At 50.0% G+C, this 23,897-nt stretch overlaps 1 protein-coding gene across 3 annotated transcripts in view; it reads right to left on the reverse strand.

Annotated features, from left to right (window-relative positions):
* NUP214 (nucleoporin 214) overlaps positions 1–23,897 on the reverse strand; it is a 73,912-nt gene that overhangs the window by 10,704 nt on the left and 39,311 nt on the right. For 2 of the 3 annotated variants that reach the window (XM_040963840.1, XM_040963838.1), the window contains exons 25-31: positions 22,388–22,463; positions 20,743–20,824; positions 17,759–17,849; positions 14,010–14,071; positions 10,615–12,354; positions 8,026–8,096; positions 3,117–3,273 (exon numbers count right to left, since the gene is read on the reverse strand). In XM_040963840.1, coding sequence (XP_040819774.1) covers positions 3,117–3,273; positions 8,026–8,096; positions 10,615–12,354; positions 14,010–14,071; positions 17,759–17,849; positions 20,743–20,824; positions 22,388–22,463 — 2,279 coding nt within the window. The remainder of the gene's footprint in view (positions 1–3,116; positions 3,274–8,025; positions 8,097–10,614; positions 12,355–14,009; positions 14,072–17,758; positions 17,850–20,742; positions 20,825–22,387; positions 22,464–23,897) is intronic. The other variant, XM_040963839.1, reaches the window with a different exon arrangement.

A 23,897-nucleotide genomic window follows, 5' to 3' on the forward strand; every position in this document is an offset into this window, starting at 1 on the left:
GGGGAGCAGTGTGTGTGGGGGGGCCTGTGAGGGCGGGGAGCAGTGTGTGTGGGGGGCCCTGTGAGGGCGGGGAGCAGTGGCGGCTGTTCAGGGAGTGATATGGGAGCAATGGCTCATCAGACTCCAGCACCCCCAGGACCCCCAGGTCGTGAGCTCCTTCTGGGTACAACACTCTTGGATCCACAGCACCTGACGAGGAAAATACATGGCCTCATGTCGGGGACTTGGCTGCCAGCAGGGCCCCAGCACGTCATCATGACCACTGCAAAACAGATCGCAGCTGCCAAGGTGAGCCTGGCAGCAGGGATGCCCTCCCTTGACCCCACACCTGCAAGTCGGGGTCCAGGATGGCTTCTCCTCCTGTGGAGCTGACCGAACACTCCCCTGAGCGAGCTGGTCTGAGGCTGGCTGTGACCCCAGCAGTGCCAGGTCCTATGATGTGGGCTAGAGGCTTCTCAGCCAATCCCTTTGTTTGGTCTGGTCGGCTGTGTTCCCAATGCCAAATCCCAGAGAGCAAAACAAATGCAAGTTCAAGATTAGAGGCTACAGTTTCTTGGCACAATCACAGGAAATGAAAGGTAAAATGATTCTATTGGGGAAATGTCGGCAAGCACAAACTCCTGGAAAGTCAAAAGACCACTTGGACTCTGGGACCCTGTCCCTCTGTCTATAAGATCCTCTTGGTCTGGCACAGCAGAATGAGCAGCACGTTTGCAGACGGGCGATGGACAGGTAACCCACAGGGAACAGGCAGGCTGTGTTCTGTCCCACCCAGTCAGGCATCTCTGACCCTGCAAGGCCGTCTCTGTGTGGGGAAGACACAAGGAACAGAGTGAGTGCAGGGCACAGGACTCAGGAGAGACCACTCCCTGGGGCTGGCGTCGCGGCATGGCAAGCAAAGCCACCACTTGCAATGCTCACACAGGACTAGTTAAAGTCCCGGCTGCTGCGTTTCAGATCTAGCTAACTGTTAATGGCTAGAGGAAGCTGTGGAGAATGGTCTAGGCGACAGGGGCCCTGCATCCACATGGCCGATCTGGCTGCTAGCTTTGCCTTGGCCTAGCCCTGCCTGTTGCAGCCATCTGTACCAGCGAATGGATGCTCTCTCCACAATGCTGCCTCTCAAACAAAAGGACAAAATAACTTCCCTTCATCTCCCTGAACTTTTTCCATGTCATTCATGCCCCGAATAGTTACACATAGATCACTGGTTAAAAATTACACAGTCTTCACTGGCACAGACTCCGAGCACCACACCATCAGCTTCATGGGCAGCACCCTGCACACGCTGTCCACTCCAGGTGTTCTGGAACAAAGCGGCACTAACTGATGTCTGTTTCTCCCTAGCTGTCTGGTGGGGAACATTTCTCCATTCTCTCCTGATGGACCTAAAACGGCCTCTGGCTGCTGAAAATGTGGGAAGATAGCCCCTGGGCTGGCGGGACAGTGGTACACGGCAGAAGAGCCTACTTCACTTATGTTTGTCTTTTCAGAGCTAGTGGACGACTCCCACCATGAGGGGAGGAGGCAAGTGCAGTTCAAAGCAGCATCTTGTGTGCGCTCCCACAGCCCACCCCTCTCTTGTGTGGGCTCTCATTTGGCAGAAGCACCTGTCACCAGGGACTGACGCCTGATACAGCACTGATATGGATGAGATACAAGTAGTGTCAGACAGCAGGCCCCACTCACTGCAGCTATAAATCACTGAAATGAGAAGCTGACACATCCTCAGAAGGTATACTGTCCACGACACTTTGTTCAACAACAGCTCCAGAGACAGCTCTGGACACCTGCAGATGATCGCCAGAGAGCTTGTGCATCCGTAGTCCCACATGTCTTTCAGAGACTGACTCTACAGTGCCAAGACCGAAGGAGGCAGCGGGTCCTTCTACGAACGGTAGAATTCACAGAGGTGCCGAGTTTTAAATGACGCCAGGGGCGAGTAGCTCTGAAGATGAGAGAAGCAGTCCTGCCAAGGCTGGAATGTGGGCACAGAACACACCCACTCCACGTTCTGGTGCCTCTGGCTTGTCTTGCTTTGGCACTGCCATGTCCTCAGGACATGCTGAAGAGGGCAGGTTCAGAACTAGGCAGTCTGTGGCACAAACGCTACGAAAGGAACTACTGGTTCTATCTACGAGTCAATGTTCCAGGCCCCGTGGGAGCCGTCAGGCTGGCCGTGTGCAGGTCAGTGTGAAGGACAGACCTGGCTTCAATCCAGCCGTGCAGCTGAAGCCCGGGGGGAGGGGGCGACAGCTGCCACCCAAGCTGGTGACTCCCTGGGATCTGACATGGCCCAGAGGATGAGGGCGGTTTCAGCTGCAGGACCCCAGATGGAAGACGAAGGCCAAGATGCTGCGCGCCACTGCCATCAGCAGCAGACGAGCAGAGAAGCTAACAAAAAGGCTGCTGAGCTGAACAAGCACACACAGCTTCAAGAGAAAGTCAGACCCAACTGCAGGGACAAGACATGAAGCTGGCTGGGGTGTGGCCTAGCGGCTAAAGTCTTTGCCATGAATGCGCCAGGATCCCATATGGTTGCCAGTTCTAATCCCAGCAGCTCCACTTCCCATCCAGCTCCCTGCCTGTGGCCTGGGAACAGTCGAGGACGGCCCAAAGCCTTAGGACCCTGCACCCGTGTGGGAGACCCAGAAGAGGCTCCTGGCTTCGGATCGGCATAGCATCGGCCGTTGCGCTCACTTGGGGAGTGAATCATCGGACGGAAGATCCTCTCTGTCTCTCCTCTCTGTATATCTGACTTTCCAATAAATAAATAAATCTTAAAAAATAAAAAAATAAATAAATAAAAATAAAAAGACGCAGTGAAGCGACGTCACTCTACGTGCTCCCGAGCACCCTGTCTGTCCTGCCGGGCTCACCAGGCCTGCAGTCTCTCACAGCCAGGAAGGAGACAGCGAGGCCTGGGAAAACACTTCCTGTCCTCCGTGCCTGCACGAGGCAGCTGACCAAGATAGCAAAAACAAAAGGCAAGCGGCGAACAGACGCTCTAGGGCGGGAGGGACGGCCGCCTTCCGCTCCTGCTTTGTGTTTGCCCCTGAAGCCTTCCCAACACCACGCGGATGACGGCGGACTGGGAAGCACGCCTCTCCACTTACTTGGGGTGGCTGTAGATCCGAAGCCCCCGCTGGTAGAGCTGAATGGGTTTTTGTTGGCTGCGTCCTGGCTGGGTTTGCCTCCAAGGCCACTGAAGAAACCGCCCCCTCTAGTAGCACTTCCAGAGCCAAACAGGCTGCCGCTGGAAGACGAGGACTGCTGCAAAACAAAAGGGGCAGGAAGCAAGACAGGATGAGGGTCACCGTAGACCAGCAGGCCGCATCCGGGGCCGGAGGTGCTCAGAGAGAAACAAGCAACCCCGCCGAGTTCTGGTGTGGACTGAGCCATGTCGCACTGCTCTGCAAACGTGATCCGTGTGGATGGCAACTTGTGTTTATCTGCCCTGCTGCCTGCACTCTGTCTGGTGTAACGCCAGGGACACGACAATCAACCCTACAAGAGAGCTACCAAATCGAAAGGCTGAAACATTTGGAGTGTGAGCGCTTTGTAGTGTTTTTTCTCCCAATTCGTGCATTTTTATTTACAATGACTTTCCCAGTGCTGCAGGAACAAGCTTAAATTAGCTCCATTGTTGAAGTGATGACCATAGCTGAATGCTGTCCAAGCTGGCATATCTTAGGCTTTGAGGATGCTAACTTCGGGGCATTTGCTGAGTCAAAGCTGGAGCAGCCACCACACACTAGGTTTTCTCTGTTTGGAAATTGGTTATTTAAGGACGACCAGTGGGTGGCCTGCCAGGCCATTCACATTGGTGACAGGTGATGCCTCCCTGGTTGATAACCTAGGAAATGACAGGCGTTGTACATGGGTCACAAGAGGGCCTGGCATTGTGAGGCAGAGTGCTGGTTCAAGTCGGGATGCTCCACTAGTGACCCAGCTGCCTGCTAATGCGCTCAGGACGGCAGTGGAAGCAGGCCAAGTGCTTGGGCCGGTGGAGGTCCTGGCTTAGCCCTGACTGGTGTAACCCTTTAGGGAGTCAATCAGTGGATGGGAGATCTCTCCACTGCTCAAATCCACAACTCCTGAAACAAGCCAGTAAGCGAGCAGTGCTGAACAGAGCAAGTTTACAGGAGCTTCCTTCAAGGGTGGAGTGGTGTGGTAGGCCCCCTTCTACAGAACACGGACAACACGCGACCCCTATGAGTGGCAGTTAGAGTAACTGGGACACAGTGCACTTTGGAGTCATGTACTCTTACAGAAGGACTGGACCACTGCTGAAGCATCTTCTCTGTGCCAGGCACTTTCTAAGTCCCCTGGAAGCAGCCACTTCATCTCCACGGAAGGCCAGTCTCAGGGCGCCACTCCCACAGCCCCTCAGTTGAGTGGCTTCTTCTGGACACGGGTTCAGTTCCCAACCCTTGCTCTTTAATTATGCAAAAACTGAACATCCTGCTTCCAGGGCACTGGGACTAGTCTAGTCACTTCACCGTTTCTCAGCTCTGACAGACCTGATGTGGTCTGGCCCCGCCTCTCTCCATCACCCTCACCCATCCCCCTTGCTGAGCACTCACGCAGGGCTGTCACCCTAGAGCAATGTCCTTAACACACTTCTAGTCTGTCTGTTTGAACTGCTCAGCATCGATGTAACGATCCACTACAACCACTGAATGACAAGGACCAGCCTGCCAACTAGGAATCCAACCAGCTAACTGCCGAGCTCTGGGACCTGTCTCCAAAAGGGAGGACACGGTTTCACCGTTCAGCTGACTTCCACAGCAGGCTGGAACACACGCGGCCCTGCCAGAGCTCAGCATTACAGACGGCTGCGCTTTGTAGGACATGGCTGCCAGACACGGCCAGCAGCGCGTCACCAGCCACCCTGGCTGAAGGGAACGGCGTCTCCTAGTTGTTATATCCTCAGACGGCCTTAACAGAAATCCACTCACTTTAACTGAGACAAATAGCAGGTCTTTCAAACAAAATTTGAGAAGTCTTGAGGTGTACAAAAAAAAAAAAAATAGTATACTGGTATCCCAAGGCAGCCGCAGGCTCAACGTCCATCACCTTGTGGCCAGCTGCATTTTGTCTTTGCCCCAAGTACTCCTGCAGAATGAGTGAATTTGACACCTTGTCATTTCACTCATTGATTCACAGGGATAGATCCATTAAAACAGAAACCATAACTACAAGACTACGTGTCTTAAAAACTTAACAACTGCTTACTACAACCGAGTAGGAAGTGTTCAAGACCTCTAGAACCAACGCCACTGCACAGGGAGGACTGAGGGTCAAGTGAACTAGGAGGTCTTGCCACAGAAACGCCGCCAACACCACACCCTAAAAAATGCAGGGGACAAAAGACTAGCTTTGTTTTAGGAGCCGAATGACAAGGAATATAAGAGGGAGAGACTCATCCTAGTCTCTCAGACCAGGGTGCTGCTTAGTGTCCCTGATAACAGCCTGGGGAAAGCGGCGGAGGACGGCCCAAACGCGGGAGACACGGACGGAGCCCTGGGTAAGTCGTGGCTGGCCACTGCAGTTATCTGGGAAGTGAAGAGGGATGGAAGATCTCTCTCTCTCTCTCTCTCTCTCTTCTACTCTCTGTACTTCTTTAAAGAGATAACTGAGAGGCAGAGCCACTGGACAGACATGGAATCCCAATGCTTGGTCCCTGTTTAATCCTGGTCACATCCTGCTTTGCTGTCACAGGATTTAATAGTCGTGCAAAAGCACCACCCTCCGTCAAAGGCCGGCTACGTGGAGCTACATCCTCCCCTCCCCGACAACCCCTCCGTGTGTGAAGGTACTCAGACTCTGGGTTCAACGCTGGTTCACTATTTATTACCCTCTTACTAACGCTTTTAAGTATCTAGGAGAGTGGAGACTCTAGGGGGGACTCGGCCACTATTCCTCAACCTTGGAATAATGAAACCAACAGTATCTCAGAACCATCATAACCACTTGGAACACGCTCCACATAGGGAACTCTGGGATGACACTGGGTGGCTAGCCCCCATCTCCAGGCAGGGATGCGGTTGGGCTGTTGGGAGCAGCCCTCTCCCTTTCTATCCCCCCCCCCCCCCCAGACACAGGAAGTAAAAAAAAAAAGGAAGCAATTGTCTCACAAACCTTCCCTCTCGCCTCTGCTCTCCTATCCTAATCGACGGTCCCCATGGGTATACATCCTTCTCAATTATGAAAACATCAAAATTAAAATGAATTTATTATAATATAAAACAAAACAACCCCTCCCCACCAAAAAAAAACCCCACTAATGCTTTTAAGATTAAGACAGAAAAAAAGAATTCTCTCAGTATCCTGGAAAATAAGTCTTGATTTCACTTCACCCTTCAAAGGTATTTCTGGCTGGGTTTAGAAATTCTAAGTAGACACTCCCCACCAGACGGCAGTCAGCTGGTGCCTGGCAGGCTCTTTCCTGCTGCTTTCAGCACCTTCTGTCCCTGCCCTGCAGCTTCGCTAGGACACACCTCAAACCCGACCACACGCATGTGCTTCGCACCTCGTGTGCTTTCCAATTTCTGCACGACCATTACCCATCAGTCTTCCTTCTCCTGGGTCTCCTCCAGGGCTCTTACCTGGTGGCACGGACCCAGGCACCTAAGCCACCACCTGTTGCCTGCCAGCATGCGTTCACAAGATGATGGACTCGAGGACACTGACACAGGACGCAGAGGTCCCATGCAGCGACCATCCTGATCTCCACAGCACCTCCCCTCCTACAGACTCCGGCTCCAATCCACCTTCTAGTTAAAGGGTCGCTAAACTACTCGGGTAGTAGCTCATGGGCCAAGTCCAGTTTACTGTCTATTTTTGTAAGTGGATAGTTTTACCGGAACATGGTCACGCACACACATCTGTGTGTTGCTCACAGGCACCTCTGTTACATGGCAGAGCTGAACAGCTGCAACAAGAACAGGCCTGTCAAAGCCTCAAACACGCTCTGACTCCAATCCTGGAGTTTACTACAGCTCTTATCACCAAACTGATGTTAAACAGATCCATTCAGCCCTACATGTCCATTAGTCCATCTTTCTAAAAATTCTGTTTTGGTTTTTATAGAGCTGCTATATAGTACTTTGCATAATTCCCTATTTCTCACTGGTGTTTTCAAGTTTGAACATCTTATTTCTTTAGGCCTGGTGCTGTGGTATAGTACATGAAGCCACCTTCAACAACGGTTTTAATTAATCTGTACAGCCACCCTAAAGCTAAACTCGGTACAGATAGCTCCCAGCTGTACAAAGTGGAGCAACGTGCAGCTGCTACAGTGGTGTAGTGCGCTAATCACATGGATTCTGATTCTAATTCTGGCTGCCCCACTTCCGATTCAGCCCCTGCAGGTGGCCTACGAGAGTAGAGGATGCTCGGCCAGCAGACAGAAGATCTCGCTAACTCACTCTCAAGTAAAAATAAATAAATAAATAAATAAATAAATAAAGTCTTTTAAAAAGGGGGAAAAAAAAGTGCGGACCAACTCAGTTCACCCTTAGGAAGATCTAAACTACAGGAGCTTAGCATGTATGGGCTCTGGGGCATTTTCTTTTATTCAAAGCACCATTTAAAAATGTAAAATCTATTCTTGCTAAACCAAACCAAACCACACAAGGCTGGGGGCGACCAGAGACCATGGATCATATGGGGTGCATAGTCCCATATGGGGTGCAAGGCAAGGACTTCTAGCTCTTGCTGTTTTAATGTATTTTTGGTCCATGGTTGGTTGAAACCATGGATGACTAGCCCAGATACAGAAGGCCAGCCACATTTCTATTTCCAGGCTTGCCTGATTCCCATATCCTGCCAACTCTTAGCAAAGATTCATGGAAACCAGGCAACACGCTTTCCAAGTGTCTGGCGGTGCTCTGCCATCACACACTGGGTCTCTCTGCTGAACAGCCCGGCTGTGCTTGCCCGGTGCGCTCGCACAACACAGACCGTCAGACCACACGGGGCAAGTGCACGGCTTTCATGCATGTTGACATGAGTACTTACCTGGCCAAACACTGTTCCACCAGTACTGGGTGCCTGACCAAACACAGAACCAGTACTGCTAGTCCCAAAACCTAAAAAAAAAAAAAAAAAAAAAAAAAAAAAAAAAAAAAGAAAAAAAGAAAAAGAAGATGAAGAAGAAGAAAGGTCACTTTGAATAATTTCTTTACAGTAGCAAAGTGGCAGTCTTGTCTTCAATGGCATTCAGTTGAACTAACGAATAAAATATTTCCTTATCTAGGAAATGGAAGAAATTCCTGAGCAAATGCTCTACAGTTTTCTTTATTGCTACTATTTTAAATAATACAAATTTCAGTCTCACGGATTTGGTCTTTCTCTCCCACCAGAGCCCGAGTGCTGGCTTTTCCCTAGATTGCAACTGCCCACAACCTTCCTATGAGAACCGCCGCTCCTTGGCCACAGGGGACGGGCTCCAGGAGTCCTTGCAGATCCCCCAGCCGGGCCATGCCCAGGCCCTCCTACAAAATGGTGTGCTGTGTACATATAAACTACACATCTTCCCGAACACTTTTAAGTCATATCCCCATCATTTATAATAATATCTAACACAACACAAGTAGGTATTAATACTGGATTTTTTTTTTTCTGTTGCAGACAGAAAAATTTATTTGCAAATGGACCAGGTGAGCAGGGAAGGGGGAAGCACCTCCGGAGAGAAAACCGGGAGGTGGGGTGCCTCTCGAAAGGGGGAGAGAGAGACATCCAACACTGGATTGTATAGGGAATAACAGCAAGAAAAAAGTCAGTACTAGTTCAGTGCCTACACACTTTGTTGTTGCTGTTTTTATTTATTTATTTATTTTTAACTGGAAGGTCAGATATACAGAGAGGAAAGAGATAGCCCTTCCTTCTGCTGATTCACTCCCCAAGAGTCTGCACCAGCCAGAGCTGAGTCCTCTGCCGAGTCTCCCAAGCAGGTGCAGCGTCCCAAGGCTTTGGGCCATCATCGACCACTTTCCCAGGCCATAAGCAGGGAGCTAGATGGGAAGCAGGGCACCAGAACAGGAACTGGCGCCCATACGGGGTCCCGGAGTCCCATATGGGGTGCAAGGCAAGGACTTCTAGCTCTTGCTGTTTTAATGTATTTTTGGTCCATGGTTGGTTGAAACCATGGATGACTAGCCCAGATACAGAAGGCCAGCCACATTTCTATTTCCAGGCTTGCCTGATTCCCAGGGCAGTTTATCCTCCATCCAGACGGCTCAACATGGACACATCAGGTTGTGGGGCCAACATGATGGCTTCACTGGCTAATTCTCCACCTCCAAGCACTAGGATCCCACATAGGAGATAGCTTGCGTCCCGGCCGCTCCACTTCCCATCCAGCTCCCTGCTTGTGGCCTGGGAAAGCAGTGGACAGCCCAAGTCCTTAGGACCTATGCCTGTGTGGGAGACAAGGAAGAAGCTACTGGCTTCAGATCAGCTCATCTCCAGCCGTTGTTGCCATATGGGGAGTGGACCAGTAGAGGGAAGATCTTTCTATCTCTCCTCTGTAAATCTGCCTTTTCAATAAACAAATCTTAAAACAAAACTACACATCGTAAGCAAAGGGCACAATAAGAGGCAGGAAAGCCTGAGTCCCATTGTTGTGTGTTGCACTGATCCGGCAGGTGAGCCCGGGAGCAGGAGGACAGCTCAGGGTCCTCACGCAGTCTGCCCAGCAGAATCTTCCCGACACCGTCTGACTTCAGAACAGATGAAGTCATGTCAGCTCCCTGGTCTTGTCTCTGCTCGTTCTCACCTGTCCCTCCCTGCACTCTGGCCCAGCCTTCCCACTCCAAGGCACTCCAAGGCCTTCCCACATCTCACCTGTGCGTGTCTGCTGCTACCGCGACCCGAGAGCTGCACTTGGGAGGCAAAGCAATCCTGTCTAACAAATTACTGGCCACTTCGAAAAGATCAGAGACTCGAATGTGTACTTGTGGGTGTGGCCCTGACTGGGTCTCTCTGGGAACCCGAAGAGCTGCTTCCAACAAGACAAGCAGCAGAGTAGGATAGCATCTTGGGCAGCCTGTCAACACTTAAAAGTAGGCGCTAAATCAAATGCACAACAGTGATGGATTTCCTTTCAAAACAGCACAATTTAGAAATAAAACCAAAACATCACAATACTGAACAGACAGAGGCCTGCTTCCTGAAATGCCGGTGGCTGCCCCCTCGGCAGGCTGGCATGGGGGGTGTCCTTTAGCTGGGCTTGCTGTGAGTGCTACCTCACTCCCCAGCAGTGTCCTTGAGGCTTCAAGCTCTGCACACAATGACCCCAAAAGCACCTTCTGAATGAGACATGAAGTTAGCCACCACGACCTCAAATTGCAGCCACTTGCACCTCCCCTGCCATGGAATCGGACTGATGGTACCACCAGGAAACCTGGTGAGAGCTCCGACTGTGGCTCCAGGAGGAACATCAGGCCTGCATGGCCAAGCGAATCCTAAACCACGTGCTGCAAACCCAAGCGGCCAGCCTACAGATTTTTTTACTTTCCCTTTAATTACGAAGGTAATACATGCTTCTTGCAAAGGTTTCAAATATCCCACAGGGGTCAAAGCAAAAATCTCCCACAAATGTCTTACCTGAAGCTTGACAGAAGCTAAACCCCGAGGGTGTGGCTGCGGTGCTTGCGGCCGAGGTGCTACCGAACACAGAGCCAGCCTGCCCAAAGCCAGGACTTTGTCCAAAAGCGGGAGTGGGGCTCTGTCCAAACAGCCCACGGCCTGCGTTGGCAGAAGACTGTCCAAACGAAAAGGAACTGGAGCTACTGGTATTGGAGGAGGCGCCGAAGACACTGGCACTGGTGGGGGTGGGGGCCGAGGATGTGGCCTGGCCAAAGGCGGGTACAGAGCTAAAGCCAGGCTGACTGAAGGAGAAGCTGCTGGTGGGGCTGCTCGTGGCCTGGCCGAAGGCTGGGGCCTGTCCAAATGTTGACTGTCCAAAGACCGCTGGGGCCGAGGCGCCGAACGCTGGGCTGCCAAAGGCCGAGCTGCTGGCCTGGGGCGTAGTGGTCGCCGTGCTGGTCACACTGCTTGTCTGCTGCCCAAACAGGCCCGGGGCCGTGCTGGCCGCCACCTGTCCAAACACGGGTGCTGCCGAGGGCGTAGTGGCTGTGCTGCTGGCGAGCTGGCTGAACGCTGAACTAGAACTGGCAGCAGGTGGCTGAGTAAAGACTGAAGGGCCAGAAGTGACTGTCGCAAACACAGCTGTCTCTGTAGCTGGGCCTGGAGCACTGCTGGGGACAGTGCTGGAGGAGGTGGGGGTACCTGGGATCGCGCTGACTGCGGTGGCAGTCTGCTCAGGGACCGAGAAGGAAAAAGTGGGGGGTGCCACCTCTGTCTTGACTTCAGGGACCGCAGTGGTTGCTGCAGCAGCCTCTGCAGCAGGGGCCATGTGGCTGGCACTGGAGCTGGGGCTGCTGACTGCCGGTTGGACAAGAGCAGGTTCTTTGTTCCCAGAGTCCGGCGTCGGCTGAGGAGCCTGCGGAAGATGGGCTGACGGCTGCTGCCCTGGAGGCAGGGCTGTGGATGCTGAGCCCTCATTACAGCTTGTCCTCTCCGGTGGAGCCACAGCCGTCGGGGCCTCCTCCGCACCTCTGCTGGAAGATGCGGGCAGGGAGGAGCCAGCTGAACTCAGGAGACTCCCAAACGACAGTGTCGGGAATGCCGCTGGGAGGGATGAGGTGGTTGTGGTGGACGCGGGGGCAGACAGGGGCACTGTACTACTAGTCTGTGAGCTTCCAAAGGAAAAGCTGGCTTTGCTACTACCGAAAGAAATCCCACCGAAACCGATGGCCCCTGAGGTTCCTGGGCTGGGCAGGGAGAGGCTGCCGGGCACAGCACCCGAGGAACTGCCAGAGCCTGCGCTCGCAGCTGGCGGCAGTGCTGCCGTGGGAGCAGTCGCAGGGGCGCTCACCGGGGGTCCCACGTGCTTCCCGGGGGCTGCAGGGCCACTCAGAGTGAAGCCCGAGGGCACGCTGGAAGCCTTACTGGCTGGTTCTGCTGCGTCGTCTGCCGGGCCCACCCGCAGCCCGGAGAAGCTCCCCAGAGTCTCCCCAGCCGAAGGCCTCGGACACAGAAGCTCTCCCAGCTTGGCCGGAGCGGTTTCCAGCTTGCTGGAGGTGGCAGGAAGAACAGTTCCAGAAGCTGCTCCAGGCCTGCTGTTCCCAGCAGGAGCAGACTCCCCCGCAGAGGAACTGGCAGCCCCAGGGGTGCTGGATGCTGAGGAAGAATTTTCAGGAATGGCTTCATAAAAAGGTTTGCCTCCGCCGCTAAAAGAAAATGTGTCCGGCTGGCCTGTCTCTTTGGTGGCAGGTGTTGCTCCTAGCAAGAAAAAAAAAAAAAAAAAAGCAGGAAATAGACTGACCCAGCAAAGCACTGGATCTCCATGGATCGCATCTCTGAGCCACAGTCTGTAAGGGACGGCTTGTCCTAACAGCTTCTCTTTGGGAGGACACACGCAATGACTCCATCACTCTTCCGAGTCACCTCAGTGAGGAGAAAAGAACCCAATATTCCCTTTTAGGATCACTGAAGCACAACAAACGCAATCCTGAGAATAAGAGGGACACGGAGAAGCCACTGTCTGCCGACCAGGTCCTCTGTGGTGACAGGCTTGGCTCAGCGCTGCTCCCCAGACCTCCCGGCACACTAACATCTGATTCAAACTGCAGGTGCTTCCTGTGTTTTGCTGTGGGCAAAATGTCCACCCACAGACAATTCCCTTTACAAAGCACCACGGGCTGGTTATGAACGCTCTGTCAAGCACCCTCTCTAACAGGTGAGGACGTGGGTTGGGGTCTCCAGGCGGGGAGTCTGGCCCCTGCTGGCGATGTGACTCCTGCGCTGGACTTCACTTCCTCTCTGGAAAAGTCCAGAAAGTAACAGCACCTACCTCAGAGCTGTCAGACTGTAGGTGGTAAACATGAAACGGCAACTAAACTTTACTATTTGCAAATTAAAATCAGCCCACTGCAAATGGCCCTAGGAAGTCTGGCCATCGCAAACTCAGGGCCACTGTGCAGTCCCTGTCCCCGTGGCCTCCCAGGATGCCCTTGGTGTCCCCCGTGTTGGCCTGCGGTGGTCTTGGGCTGCCATCCTTGCTTCTGCTGATTAAACTGCTATTACAGAGTCAGCACTGCATTAACTCCTATCTCAATCTTCCTCAAGACTCAGGGCAATTATTTCATTTTTCATTTTTTTTTTCCTTTCATTGGTTTGTTTTACCCCTAAAAAGTGAGTCTGGGGCTGAAACTGGGCCTTGAAAGTGTTTGTAACATCCAAGGGGCAGATGTCGAAAAAAAATCTTTGAGGAATTTCTGTTCTGGATCAAAAGGAATGGACTCGGCAGCTCGGAGTGCTCGCCCCAAGGCAGGTTAGAAGTCCGCCGGGCGAGCCGGCCAGCCCCAGCCCTCACGCTGTGTCTGAAGATCCCCTTTATACAAAGCAAATGACACGTTCAGAACTAGATGAGAACTCTAGAACAGATGTGTTGAGTGAATAAAAGAAAGGCAGTCCCTATATTGTATATAACAAGAAAGACCTGGAAATAATCTCAATGTCCAATTGCAAATGATTAAATAACACATATCTGTAAGATAAAATCAGGAAGTAATCAAATGCTGCTTATGTGTTATTTTCAATAATATTGGAAAATTCACAAGAGACTGTGTAACATGAAGGGGGAAAATACAAAACTCTTGGAAGGAATTAAAGAAAGCCACGTGGTTCTCACGGGCGGGGGACGCCCTGCGGCTCCCTAGTAACCTCAAGAAGACACTGCCACACCACCCAAAACAAAGATAAAAGTAACCACCTAAACTGAGAGGGACTGGACAGACAAACGTTCAAGCACTGCCTTGACTTTACAGGGAAATCCCGGCTTCATTTCGACAGAACTCCTTCATCTCAACACGAGACTCGGTGCAGCAGAAATCGCCTGCCCTCGGGTCGGGGAGCGAGGCAGCGTGCAGACATACCTTGTGCAGCGGTGAAGCTAGACGACGGTGCTGGTGTAATTATCCCAAAATTAAAGCCAGTCCTAGTGAGTGAAGAGAAGTAAAAAATGAACAAACCTAACGCACAATAGCCCCCTTCACAATTCAGTCATCAACACTGTCCTTACAGAGTAAAATTACTCCATGACTTGTAGCAGCGAGCGGCCATGGCGGCCGAGGAGGGCCAGGGAAGGCCTGGGCAGGATGGCTGGGCTGTCCATGGCGCTCACTGCAGGCCAAGCAGAGCGGCAGTGCTGGTGATGAGTGGCTCCGGCACACGGCCTGCCCAGGGAAGGAGTGCAGAAGCCCGGCACTGAGGGGAGCTCACAGGGCGTGTCCAAGGAGCTGGACAGAATACAGCAACCACTGCCCCTCTCTTGGGGAGTAGACACTGCAGCCAAGGGAAAAATTCAGTGCAAGTGTAAACTAGAGCAGATTATTCACTGCGATGAAAGCTCATACAGTACATTTTGAATGAAACAATTTTCAAACTATAAGGGTCCAAACCATAGAAAACACAGTACATAATATAAGGATTTAGAATTGTTAAGCCCATCACTGCCATCCTTGAAAGAACAGACGATACAGAAGATGTGCTAAACATTTTATCATATCAAAGCAAACACAAAAAGCAGGGCTAGCACTGAGTTCCGGAGTTCCCTATGGGTGCTGGCTCACGTCCTCGCTGCTCTGCTTCTAACCTGGCTCTCTGCTGACAGCCTGGGAAGGCAGGAAGATGCCCAAGTCCTTGGCTCCCTGACCCAATCATGGACCATCTGGAAGAGGCTTCTGGCCTCACCTGGTCAGCCCTGGTCACCGCAGCCATTCGAGGACTGAATTTGCGGATGAAAACCCCTCTCTATTCATTCATTCTTTTCCAAATGAATAAAGGTAAATATCAAACAAAATGCCCATACCCTGTTTATTTATTTTTTACCCATAGCCTCTACGTCTGTTTTTCCCCTCAATGTTGACAGTCTCAACCTTCAGGAAGAATCTGTGCCTAACAGAATGAGCCACTGACATAATGACACAAACATTTCCAGCTCAATTTAAAAATAGTAATGAAGTGCCATTTCAGAGAAATAAAGAATTACTAGTATCGCAACAAGCTTCTTCGGCACTCATCTACTCTTGTTCCAAATTACCTTTGCAACATATAAATCACAATGATTCATAACATGCGTGACTCCCCCACCACCTCAGACTTGTTGAAATACTCTCCGTTGGAGTATTTATGTGATAATACGGGTACTGGCTCAGGTGTCTGGGAAAGCAGCAGGAAAGACGGCCCAAGTGCTGGGCCTGGCACTCACGTGGGAGACCCAGCTTCAGCCATAGGAGGAGAGAACCAATAGACGAAAGATCTCTACTTCTCCCTCTCTGTAACTCTAATCTTCAAATAGATAATAAATACATCTTTTAAAAAATGCATAATAATAGGAAAGACTGGAGTTAATACGCTGAAACGGCCTAAGAGCCCTTTGTTCGATTGACACTGAATACAGAACCCTTCAAGGGTGAAAAATCCTCGGACAGGCTTGCGCTTTTATTTAGCTGAGACAGAGCAGGCAGGTGCATGCCCAAGGACATGAACCTGCTTCAGAGGCTCACTCTGCAAATGCCCCCACGGCCAGGGCCGGGCTGAAGCCCGGAGCCAGCTCAGCCCAGGCCTTCTATTTGGCTGGCAGGAATTCAATGCCTTCAGCCACCTCTACTGTCTCTAAGCACTGTTAACAGAAGCAAACTCAGCTACTGAGCACGAGCCATGTCAGATGTGGGCATCCTAACCAGATTTAGTGCTAGACAAAATGTGCACCTCTTCAGCAGGCTTTATTTTCTGCTGTTTTCTTCTTGGTTGAAAGGCAGAGGGAAGGAGAGAAGGAGGGAAGGAGACAGAGAAAGATCTTCTAGGCTTTGAGTCAGCTAAGCCCCAGCCATTGTCTCCATTTGGGGGAACCAGATGCTTCCTCTGCCGCTTTCCCAGGTCATAGGCAGGGAGCTGGATCAGAAGTGGAACAACCAGGACACAAACTGGAGCCCACATGGGATGCAGGAGCTGTAGGTGAAAGCTTAGCCTGGTATTCCACGGCACTGGCCCCGCTTCCAACATGTTTAGGCTCACCTATACAAAATCAGACGTGTCCCCAAAGGGACACAACTTTAGCAACTCACACAGGTGTCACAGAGACCCAGACAGCAGCAGCAGCAAAGGTAGCTGAGAGCTCACCCTGGGCTGAGGTTCTTTATTTTCAGAAAATGACTTTGAAAGTGTTAAGTCACCATTATGTTTTAGAAAATGAAAGAAACAGATTCTTTCATATCTGCATACACACATTTTAAATAGCTGCCATCATCCATTTTATGTATTTTCTTTGTATGAGTTACAGATAGAGAAGACACAGAGACAGACAGAGTGTGTGCTAAGAGAAGGACAGAGAGATGTTCCACCAGCTGCTCTTGACTCAAACGGCTGCGACAGCCAGGGCTGGGGCCAGGCAAAGCTGGGCGATCCAGTCTGCTCTCCTGAATGGACACCAGTTGGGTCATTTTCTGCTGCTTCCCTGGGCACATAAGCAGCAGGGATTGGAAGTGGCACCCACTGGGATACTGGCTTTACAGGTTATGACATAGTGCCAGCTCCTTATCAGATATTCCTAGCTTAGTCTGCTGCATTTTTTTTTAAACAGTGGCATGGCAGCCAATTAATTGCTTGTATTTTTTGTTAAGATTTATTTTATTGGGGCCGGCGCGGTGTAGCCTAGCGGCTAAAGTCCTCACCTTGAACGCGCCGGGATCCCATATGGGCGCCAGTTCTAATCCCAGCAGCTCCACTTCCCATCTAGCTCCCTGCTTGTGGCCTGGGAAAGCAGTTGAGGACGGCCCAAAGCTTTGGGACCCTGCACCCGTGTGGGAGACCGGAAGAAGTTCTTGGTTTCCAGGCTTTGGATCGGCATAGCACCAGCCATTGCGCTTACTTGGGGAGTGAATCATCGGACGGAAGATCTTCCTCTCTGTCTCTCCTGCTCCTCTCTGTACATCTGACTTTGTAATAAAAATAAATAAATCTTAAAAAAAAAAAGATTTATTTTTTATTGGAAAGTCAGATATACAGACAGGAGGAGAGACAGGGAGAAAGATCTTCTGTCCATTGATTCACTCCCCAAGTGGCTGCAACTGGTGGATCCGAGCTTATCCAAAGCCCGGAGCCAAGAGCTTCTTCCAGGTCTTCCACATGGGTGCAGGGTCCCCATGCTTTGAACCACTCTCCAATGCTTTCCCTGGCCAGAGCAGGGAGCTGGATGGGGAGCAGGGATTAGAACTCGCAGTCAAACGGGATCCTGGACATGCAAGGCAAGGATTTTAGACGCTAGGCTACGGTGCAGGGCCAGTCCACTGCATTTTCAATGCAGGGAAATCAATGTATTACCACCTAGTTTCCAAGTGATATCTAAATGAAAATATATTATGACAAACTAGACACATTACACAACTGAGCAGAGACCCCCATATTCCAAGACCCAGGACCCTGGCTGAAAAACAAAACAGAAACAGATTCACATCGGGAAGTTGAGTCACTGTCACTGTCACTGTCATGGGCTGTGACACTGGCAACGATGCTGATTTCATGCGCGTTTCACAAGCACATAAACCCATCCCGATCCCAAGACTGAGAAACGGCACACATAAAGACACTGGTGTTCTGCAAGAAAACCAAGTTCACCACTGACCCTGCTGGAGCAAACGAGAAAGACTTGCTGAACTGTCCACCAGCAGACGGGCTGGAAGTCACAGCGGTTTCTGTCTTGGCTGTCCCCGGCCCTGAAGTCATGGCAGAAAATAAGAACATTACAGAAAGTCAGTAAGAAACATTAATGCAGGTTGTAATTCTCTAGCTTTTTGAGAGCTGCAGATTGATTTTGTGACTTTCATTCAAGCACACTTTGTCACACCTTAGGCAGCAAGGGGAGTGAACACGCTGTCTGATTTAGGGCAATGTCACTGACCCTGCTCTCTGTTGGGCCAACGTGAGTTCCATGATACCTCTCCTTTCCAGAAAAGATATCACAATAAATGTCAACACTTACACTTTAAAACATTTGTTATAGGCTTTAACGGCATGAGGAAATGCTTATAGTAAGACAGCAAAACCAAAGTAAACCAGAAACCCCCATGATTTGTAGACCATGTGGCTTCACAGTTATTTACAACTTGTGCTGCACAGAAACTCCTAACTAGCTGTACTCCTACTTCTCTGTACATTTCTACATTTTCCATAGTTACCATGTATTTATAAATACTTTTATTAAATTACATGATTGTTAAGACACAGATGCACATAATGTTCAAGGTAAAATTCATTTTCCTCAGGCCTGGCATGGTAGCCTAGTGGCTAAAGTCCTCGCTTTGCACACCCAGGATCTCATAATGGGCACGGGTTTGTACCCCAGCTGCTCCACTTCCCATCCAACTCCCTGCCTGTGGCCCGGGAAAGCCATTGAGGACAGCCCAAGGCCATGACCCTGCACCTGCATGGGAGACCCAGAAGAGCTCCTGGCTTCTTTTCGGCCCATCTCTGGCCATTGTGGCCGCTTGGGGAGTGAACCAGCGGATGGAAGATCTTCCTCTCTGTATATTTGACTTAACAATAAAAATAAATAAATCTATAAAATAAAAGCAAACAAATCTTCCATGTGTTCAATTTCACTCTAAGGACTGACAATTTAGGGTTCAATTTGCTCTACTGCTCCTTCTTAAAAGTGGAGTGGATATTAGGAAAACAGAGTTTAGAAAGCCCAAATGAAGCCCAACCAAAACCTAACGACAATTCTTCTTTTATGAATATGGGACAGAAACTGGTAAAGCTGCTTTCAAAGCTCCCAGGATACTGTGAGGGTCAGCTCCCATCAAAGTGCATCCGCAGAGCCGTGGAAGGGTCAGTCGGCACGGCAGAAGGCCACAGCCTGGGAGATGGCGGGGCACTCGCCAGCGGGGCTGGAAGCGTGACGAGATACGCACATACACAGGAGATCTGGCTCAGTTCAAAACACAGCAGAGGCACATGCAAAACATTGAGTATTAGTTTTGAAAAATGACATATACAGGGGAAGTTTCACTTTCTATGGTTCTATATCCCACCCACCTTTTGGGGCACATATAGTAGTTTTATAAACAGAAAACAATGAAAGAATTTCCATGATTAATAAGTATTCTACATAGGTGTCTGAATATAAATGCTTTCTCTGGCAAACCAACAGGCTTTTTCAGAAAGGTTTTCCAACCAAAAGAAAAGTTCTTTATACTCGAACTATCCAGCAGGTGGGAAGACAGGTGTGTGCCAGCAAGGAGAGCAGTTCACGGTCATTCTGCACCACGCATCTCGAGTCAGGCACGAAGTACTGTCCACTGGGCCTCCTTGAGCAGTAACTTCAAAAGTGACAAAGTGTTCCCCAGTAAGAGCTTTGAAATAAGCTAAACCAATTTTTAAAAGTATTTAAAAAATGTCAGCCAGAAACAGTCACATTTCCTAATTTGAATCTCAACCGATGAGGAAGATTTTGTGACTACCAACAACTTGTACCTGCAGCTGTGGGCCGAGCCGAGAAGTCTTACAAGATCTCCTTTACGAGGCACCATGGCCTCGCCCGCAGCTCGACAGTAACCCCACGAGAATACAACTGTAGCTTATACAGTAATGGTTTTCTTCTGCATACGAAGAACATTTTTCCTTAAGATTAGAAAGCTATGTCTTTCACAGACTGATTCTGAGTTGAGGTTATGGCAGGCAGGATGTGTACGTGAGGAGTTCAGTCTGTCATATAGCACACTAGACTCACTTGAATGAGTCCATCAGTTTAAGACCCCTGGAGCAGCAAGCCATAAAAGCTGAATGAGGTGAGCTACCCAACAAGGGGATACTGAGGAAGACGCATAGGAAATGCAGCTTAAAAAGCATCCAGGTGCAACAGTTAAGCTGATGCTTGGGACACCTTGAGGTCCTATCTGAGTGTTTTCAGACCCAGCTTCATTTCCAGTTCCAGCTTCCTGGTAATGTGGACCGTGGCAAGCAGAGGTTGAATGATGGGCGCGTTGCTACCCTAGTTCTTGGCATTGGCCTACCTGGCCAAACCCCAGGTGTTGTGGATATGTGGGGAATAAGCTAGCAGACGAAAGGTCTGTCTCACTCCGTCTCTCTAGTTTTCAAATAAAACTAAAGTATCCCCTTGTTTCACACTGGCTTGGACAAGGTTGAACCTGGTGAACACACTTGTGGCCCCCAAGCAACCTGCCTGAGTAAGTGTCAGAGAAGTACACAAAGCCAAAATCACCTTATAAGGCTCTTCCTGCTTCTGCTGCAGCTACTGTAACCAATTTGTTGCACTCTCTGTGCTGTCCTGGCTTTTGAAGGCTTACTGTGGAACCAATCCTCATTTTGACATAAGAAATACAGCGCTCAGCACCCTGACCCACTCTTCCGAAGTCTGAGCATCCAGCAAGGTGAAGAAAATACTACCGCTCCTTTTAGGAAGAGAAAGCACAGAACTCATAGCGAGTTCAACTTGAGAAGCCCACCTAGCTTCTCAAGGGCTTATTTCCTAGAAATTCTTCGTATGAGCAGGTCTTAAGAAGCGATCTCATGCTTAAGTTTCCAGGATCCAGAACACAAACTCTTTGAGGCGCTTCTGTCACCCTTAGAGTCAGAATGTCAACTGACCTGCAGCTTTACCCCCAGATGACACCTGACTGGACCCCGCTGGTGTGGGCCCAGGTGGCTTGAGGGAACTGATCAGAGACCCCTGTAACAGAACACAGGGAAATTCACGTTAAATTTAACCACCCATGGAATAAAGCAACAAGTAAAATGTAAATTGAAAACATAGTAAGTAGGGCTAAGCATTTGTATTTAGCTGAATCAGGAAAAAGTTTCAATTTAAGTCACCCGTGTGTAAAATCACATGTGAGCACAGAACCAAATACTGTGCATGCTCCAAGGCAGTCACGCCCAGCATGGAAAGGTTACTGATTAAATGAATTACTCCAACTCCCAACGAATTTACAATTTGGTTAAAGTGTAAATCCTCAAATTTCCCATTTCCAAGTCAACACTCTTCCAGCTAGATGTCACGGTTCATGCCACTCATGGATCTTCCGCATGCGCATGATGAACGTCAGCAGTGAGCCCGTGTGCAGCAGGTGCGCACTGCTGGCGATCCCCACATCCTGCACAGGTGCTCTGGTCACACGCTGGGAAGCAGCAGGATGGCTCCAGTGCTGGCATCCCCGTCACCCACGTGGGAGACCCTCACAGAGCTCCAGATTCCTAAACGACTGAGTGAACCAGAGATGGAAGACCAACCTCTCTCTCAAACAAAGGCGAAAACAAAATTTCGAAAATGTTTAATGTTAAATGGCAAACTAACGAACAAAGACATGTTGAGGTTCAAATGCTGATCTGACACACCTAAAGCCGCTCATCTCAGATCTAAGGATCGTAGAAAAAGTAGGACAGCTTCACCTACCTTCTAGGCATCTCTTCTGGATCAAATGCTTACAATATAACTGAAAAAAAGATTTATTTATATATTTATCTTATTGGAAGTCAGATTTACAGTTAAAAGGAGAGACAGAAAAATCTTCCATCTGCTGGTTCACTTTTCAAGTAGCTGCAATGTCCAGAGCTGAGCTGATCGGAAGCCAGGAGCAAGAAGCTTCCTCTGGGTCTCCCATGTGAGTGCAGGGTCCCAAGGCCTTGGGCCATCCTCAACTGCTTTCCCAGGCCAGAAACATGCAGCTGGGCAGGAAGTAGAGTAGCCAGGACATGAACTGGAGCCCATACATGGGAACCTGGCGTATGCAAGATGAGGACTCTAGCTACCAGGCTACCATACTGGGCCCAACAGAACCTATTTTTAACTGACAATGTCTATCAGGCAAGAACCTGAAGGTAGGCATATTACTGAAAACATGGACCCTGAAAACAGAGACTGTGCAAGAATGCAAGACAGACTACTCAGTGCTTGGCCAGCAATGAGCTGGAGGCTGGAGTCCCCCATTCAGTCCCAGCATCCACCTGCGGCATGAGCCTGCACTAGTCATCTGGGCGTGCGTATGTCAGTGAGATACCTAAAGAATCGTCCTGCCTCTTGCACACGGTGGCTGTTAAAGGTTAACTGTGACCATATCGACAGAGCAGAATCAAACCACAACACTTCAAACACAGCATTAGAATCACCCGTGCAAGGCTGACATAACCCTGGGGACCCAATCACAGGACATCACCATCAGCAGTGCGGCTTTTAATAAGAACCATGCTCAGAAGAGGCCAGCCTTCACTCAAGAAGACTGCCAAGGTTTGTTACCTGCTTGGCCTGGTTGGCAGCCACTGGGGTTAAGCCGGGGTGAGGTGCTCTGCCGGCAGAGTGCGGCACCGAGGAGCTGGAACACAGAGCACATGTCGAGACAGGCATGAAGACAAACGCACACCGCCCTGGGGTTCGTCTGCTGTCTAAAAACCAACCAAATTCATCTGACATTTTTTCATTCACAAATACACTTTTAAGTGTACTTGGATTTCTGGCACTAAAGTTCATAACAGTGATCCCAAAGCTCAAGATCTTTCAGCAATCCTAACAAAAAAATTTGTAGTTACTTAGAACAAGTTGTGTTGTCCCCACTCCGCCCGCACCTTTTTCCCTTACCCTAAACCCTGGGAAGAATCCAAGCCTGAGACGACGTGCAACAGGATCTACGGATCCATCCAACCTGCTGTCCCTCGGACATGCAGGTGCCACCAAAGAGGTCTCGCCTTCTCAGAGCGACTCTCCTCTGAGCCCAAGGGCGTCAGTGCCCCGCTCTGCCGCCAGCCCACACCTGCTCCAGAGCTCACCGTTCTGTGCTACGGTGCAGGCAGGGAGTGGCTATTGTACAGAGGAGGGGGCTAGATCACGTCAGGTGTTAAAACAACACTCATCATAATAATACAAGAACGCAGTCACAGACAGCAGTTCTCAGCTTCCAGGAGCCATTTCTGAATCACAGCATCTACCCCAGCCTAAAGCTGTTCGGATCCAGCATTAAGGTCTACTTTATTGTTTTGGATCTCCATCTAGACTTAGGGAGAGGTAATATTTTACTAACTCAGAAGAGGAAAGACAAAGACAGGCTCATATCTCGTAGAAGACAATCCCTGCAGACGCAGAGGGATCCTCCGCTGAGTCACAGACCTCGCCAGGCTTACGTCGGCTGAGAGAGCACAGACGCCCTTGGACAGTCTGCCAAGCGGGAAGAAACCTTTTATATTCACATACGAAAGATCAAATCTCAACGAAGTCACTACAGTTAATTATTTAAAGAATAAGACTGCACAGGTGAGACAGAAGAGCTTCTCAGGAGTAACTGAGAAAACAAGGAACTGAGCGGAGGGCAAAGCCAGGAGAGCGGGGAGCGGGCTGCGGGCTGCGGGCTCCACCTGTCACCAGCCTCCGGGGAGAGGACCGCTGGCGAGCGTTCTGGAAGATTCAAACAGTATCTACAACATTATCCAAGATTCTGCTAAATCAAGCTACAGTCCTGGAATTCATGTCTAGACACTAAGTAACTAAGCTGAAATTTCCATTAAGAGCTTTGAAAAGAACCACAGTGAATATAAAAAAAAAATTCTGTAAGGATTTTTAGTGATATAGAAAAAAGAAAAGAATTAAGGTTTACGATTAAGCTGTAAATGCAGAATTCTCTGCAATATGTATCAAAAAGAAAAAACCCTGCAAACAGCAATTATATACGAGTGGTTAACGAATAAGTACGCGAGCCGCACCCACTGAGACTCCTCAGTGAGACATGCTGTTTGGGATCCTGGCATCACACGGAGCA

The sequence above is a fragment of the Ochotona curzoniae genome, unplaced genomic scaffold, assembly GCF_017591425.1.
Source record: "Ochotona curzoniae isolate NIBS_2020 unplaced genomic scaffold, NIBS_Ocur_1.0 scaffold_3208, whole genome shotgun sequence".
Lineage (NCBI taxonomy): Eukaryota > Metazoa > Chordata > Mammalia > Lagomorpha > Ochotonidae > Ochotona > Ochotona curzoniae.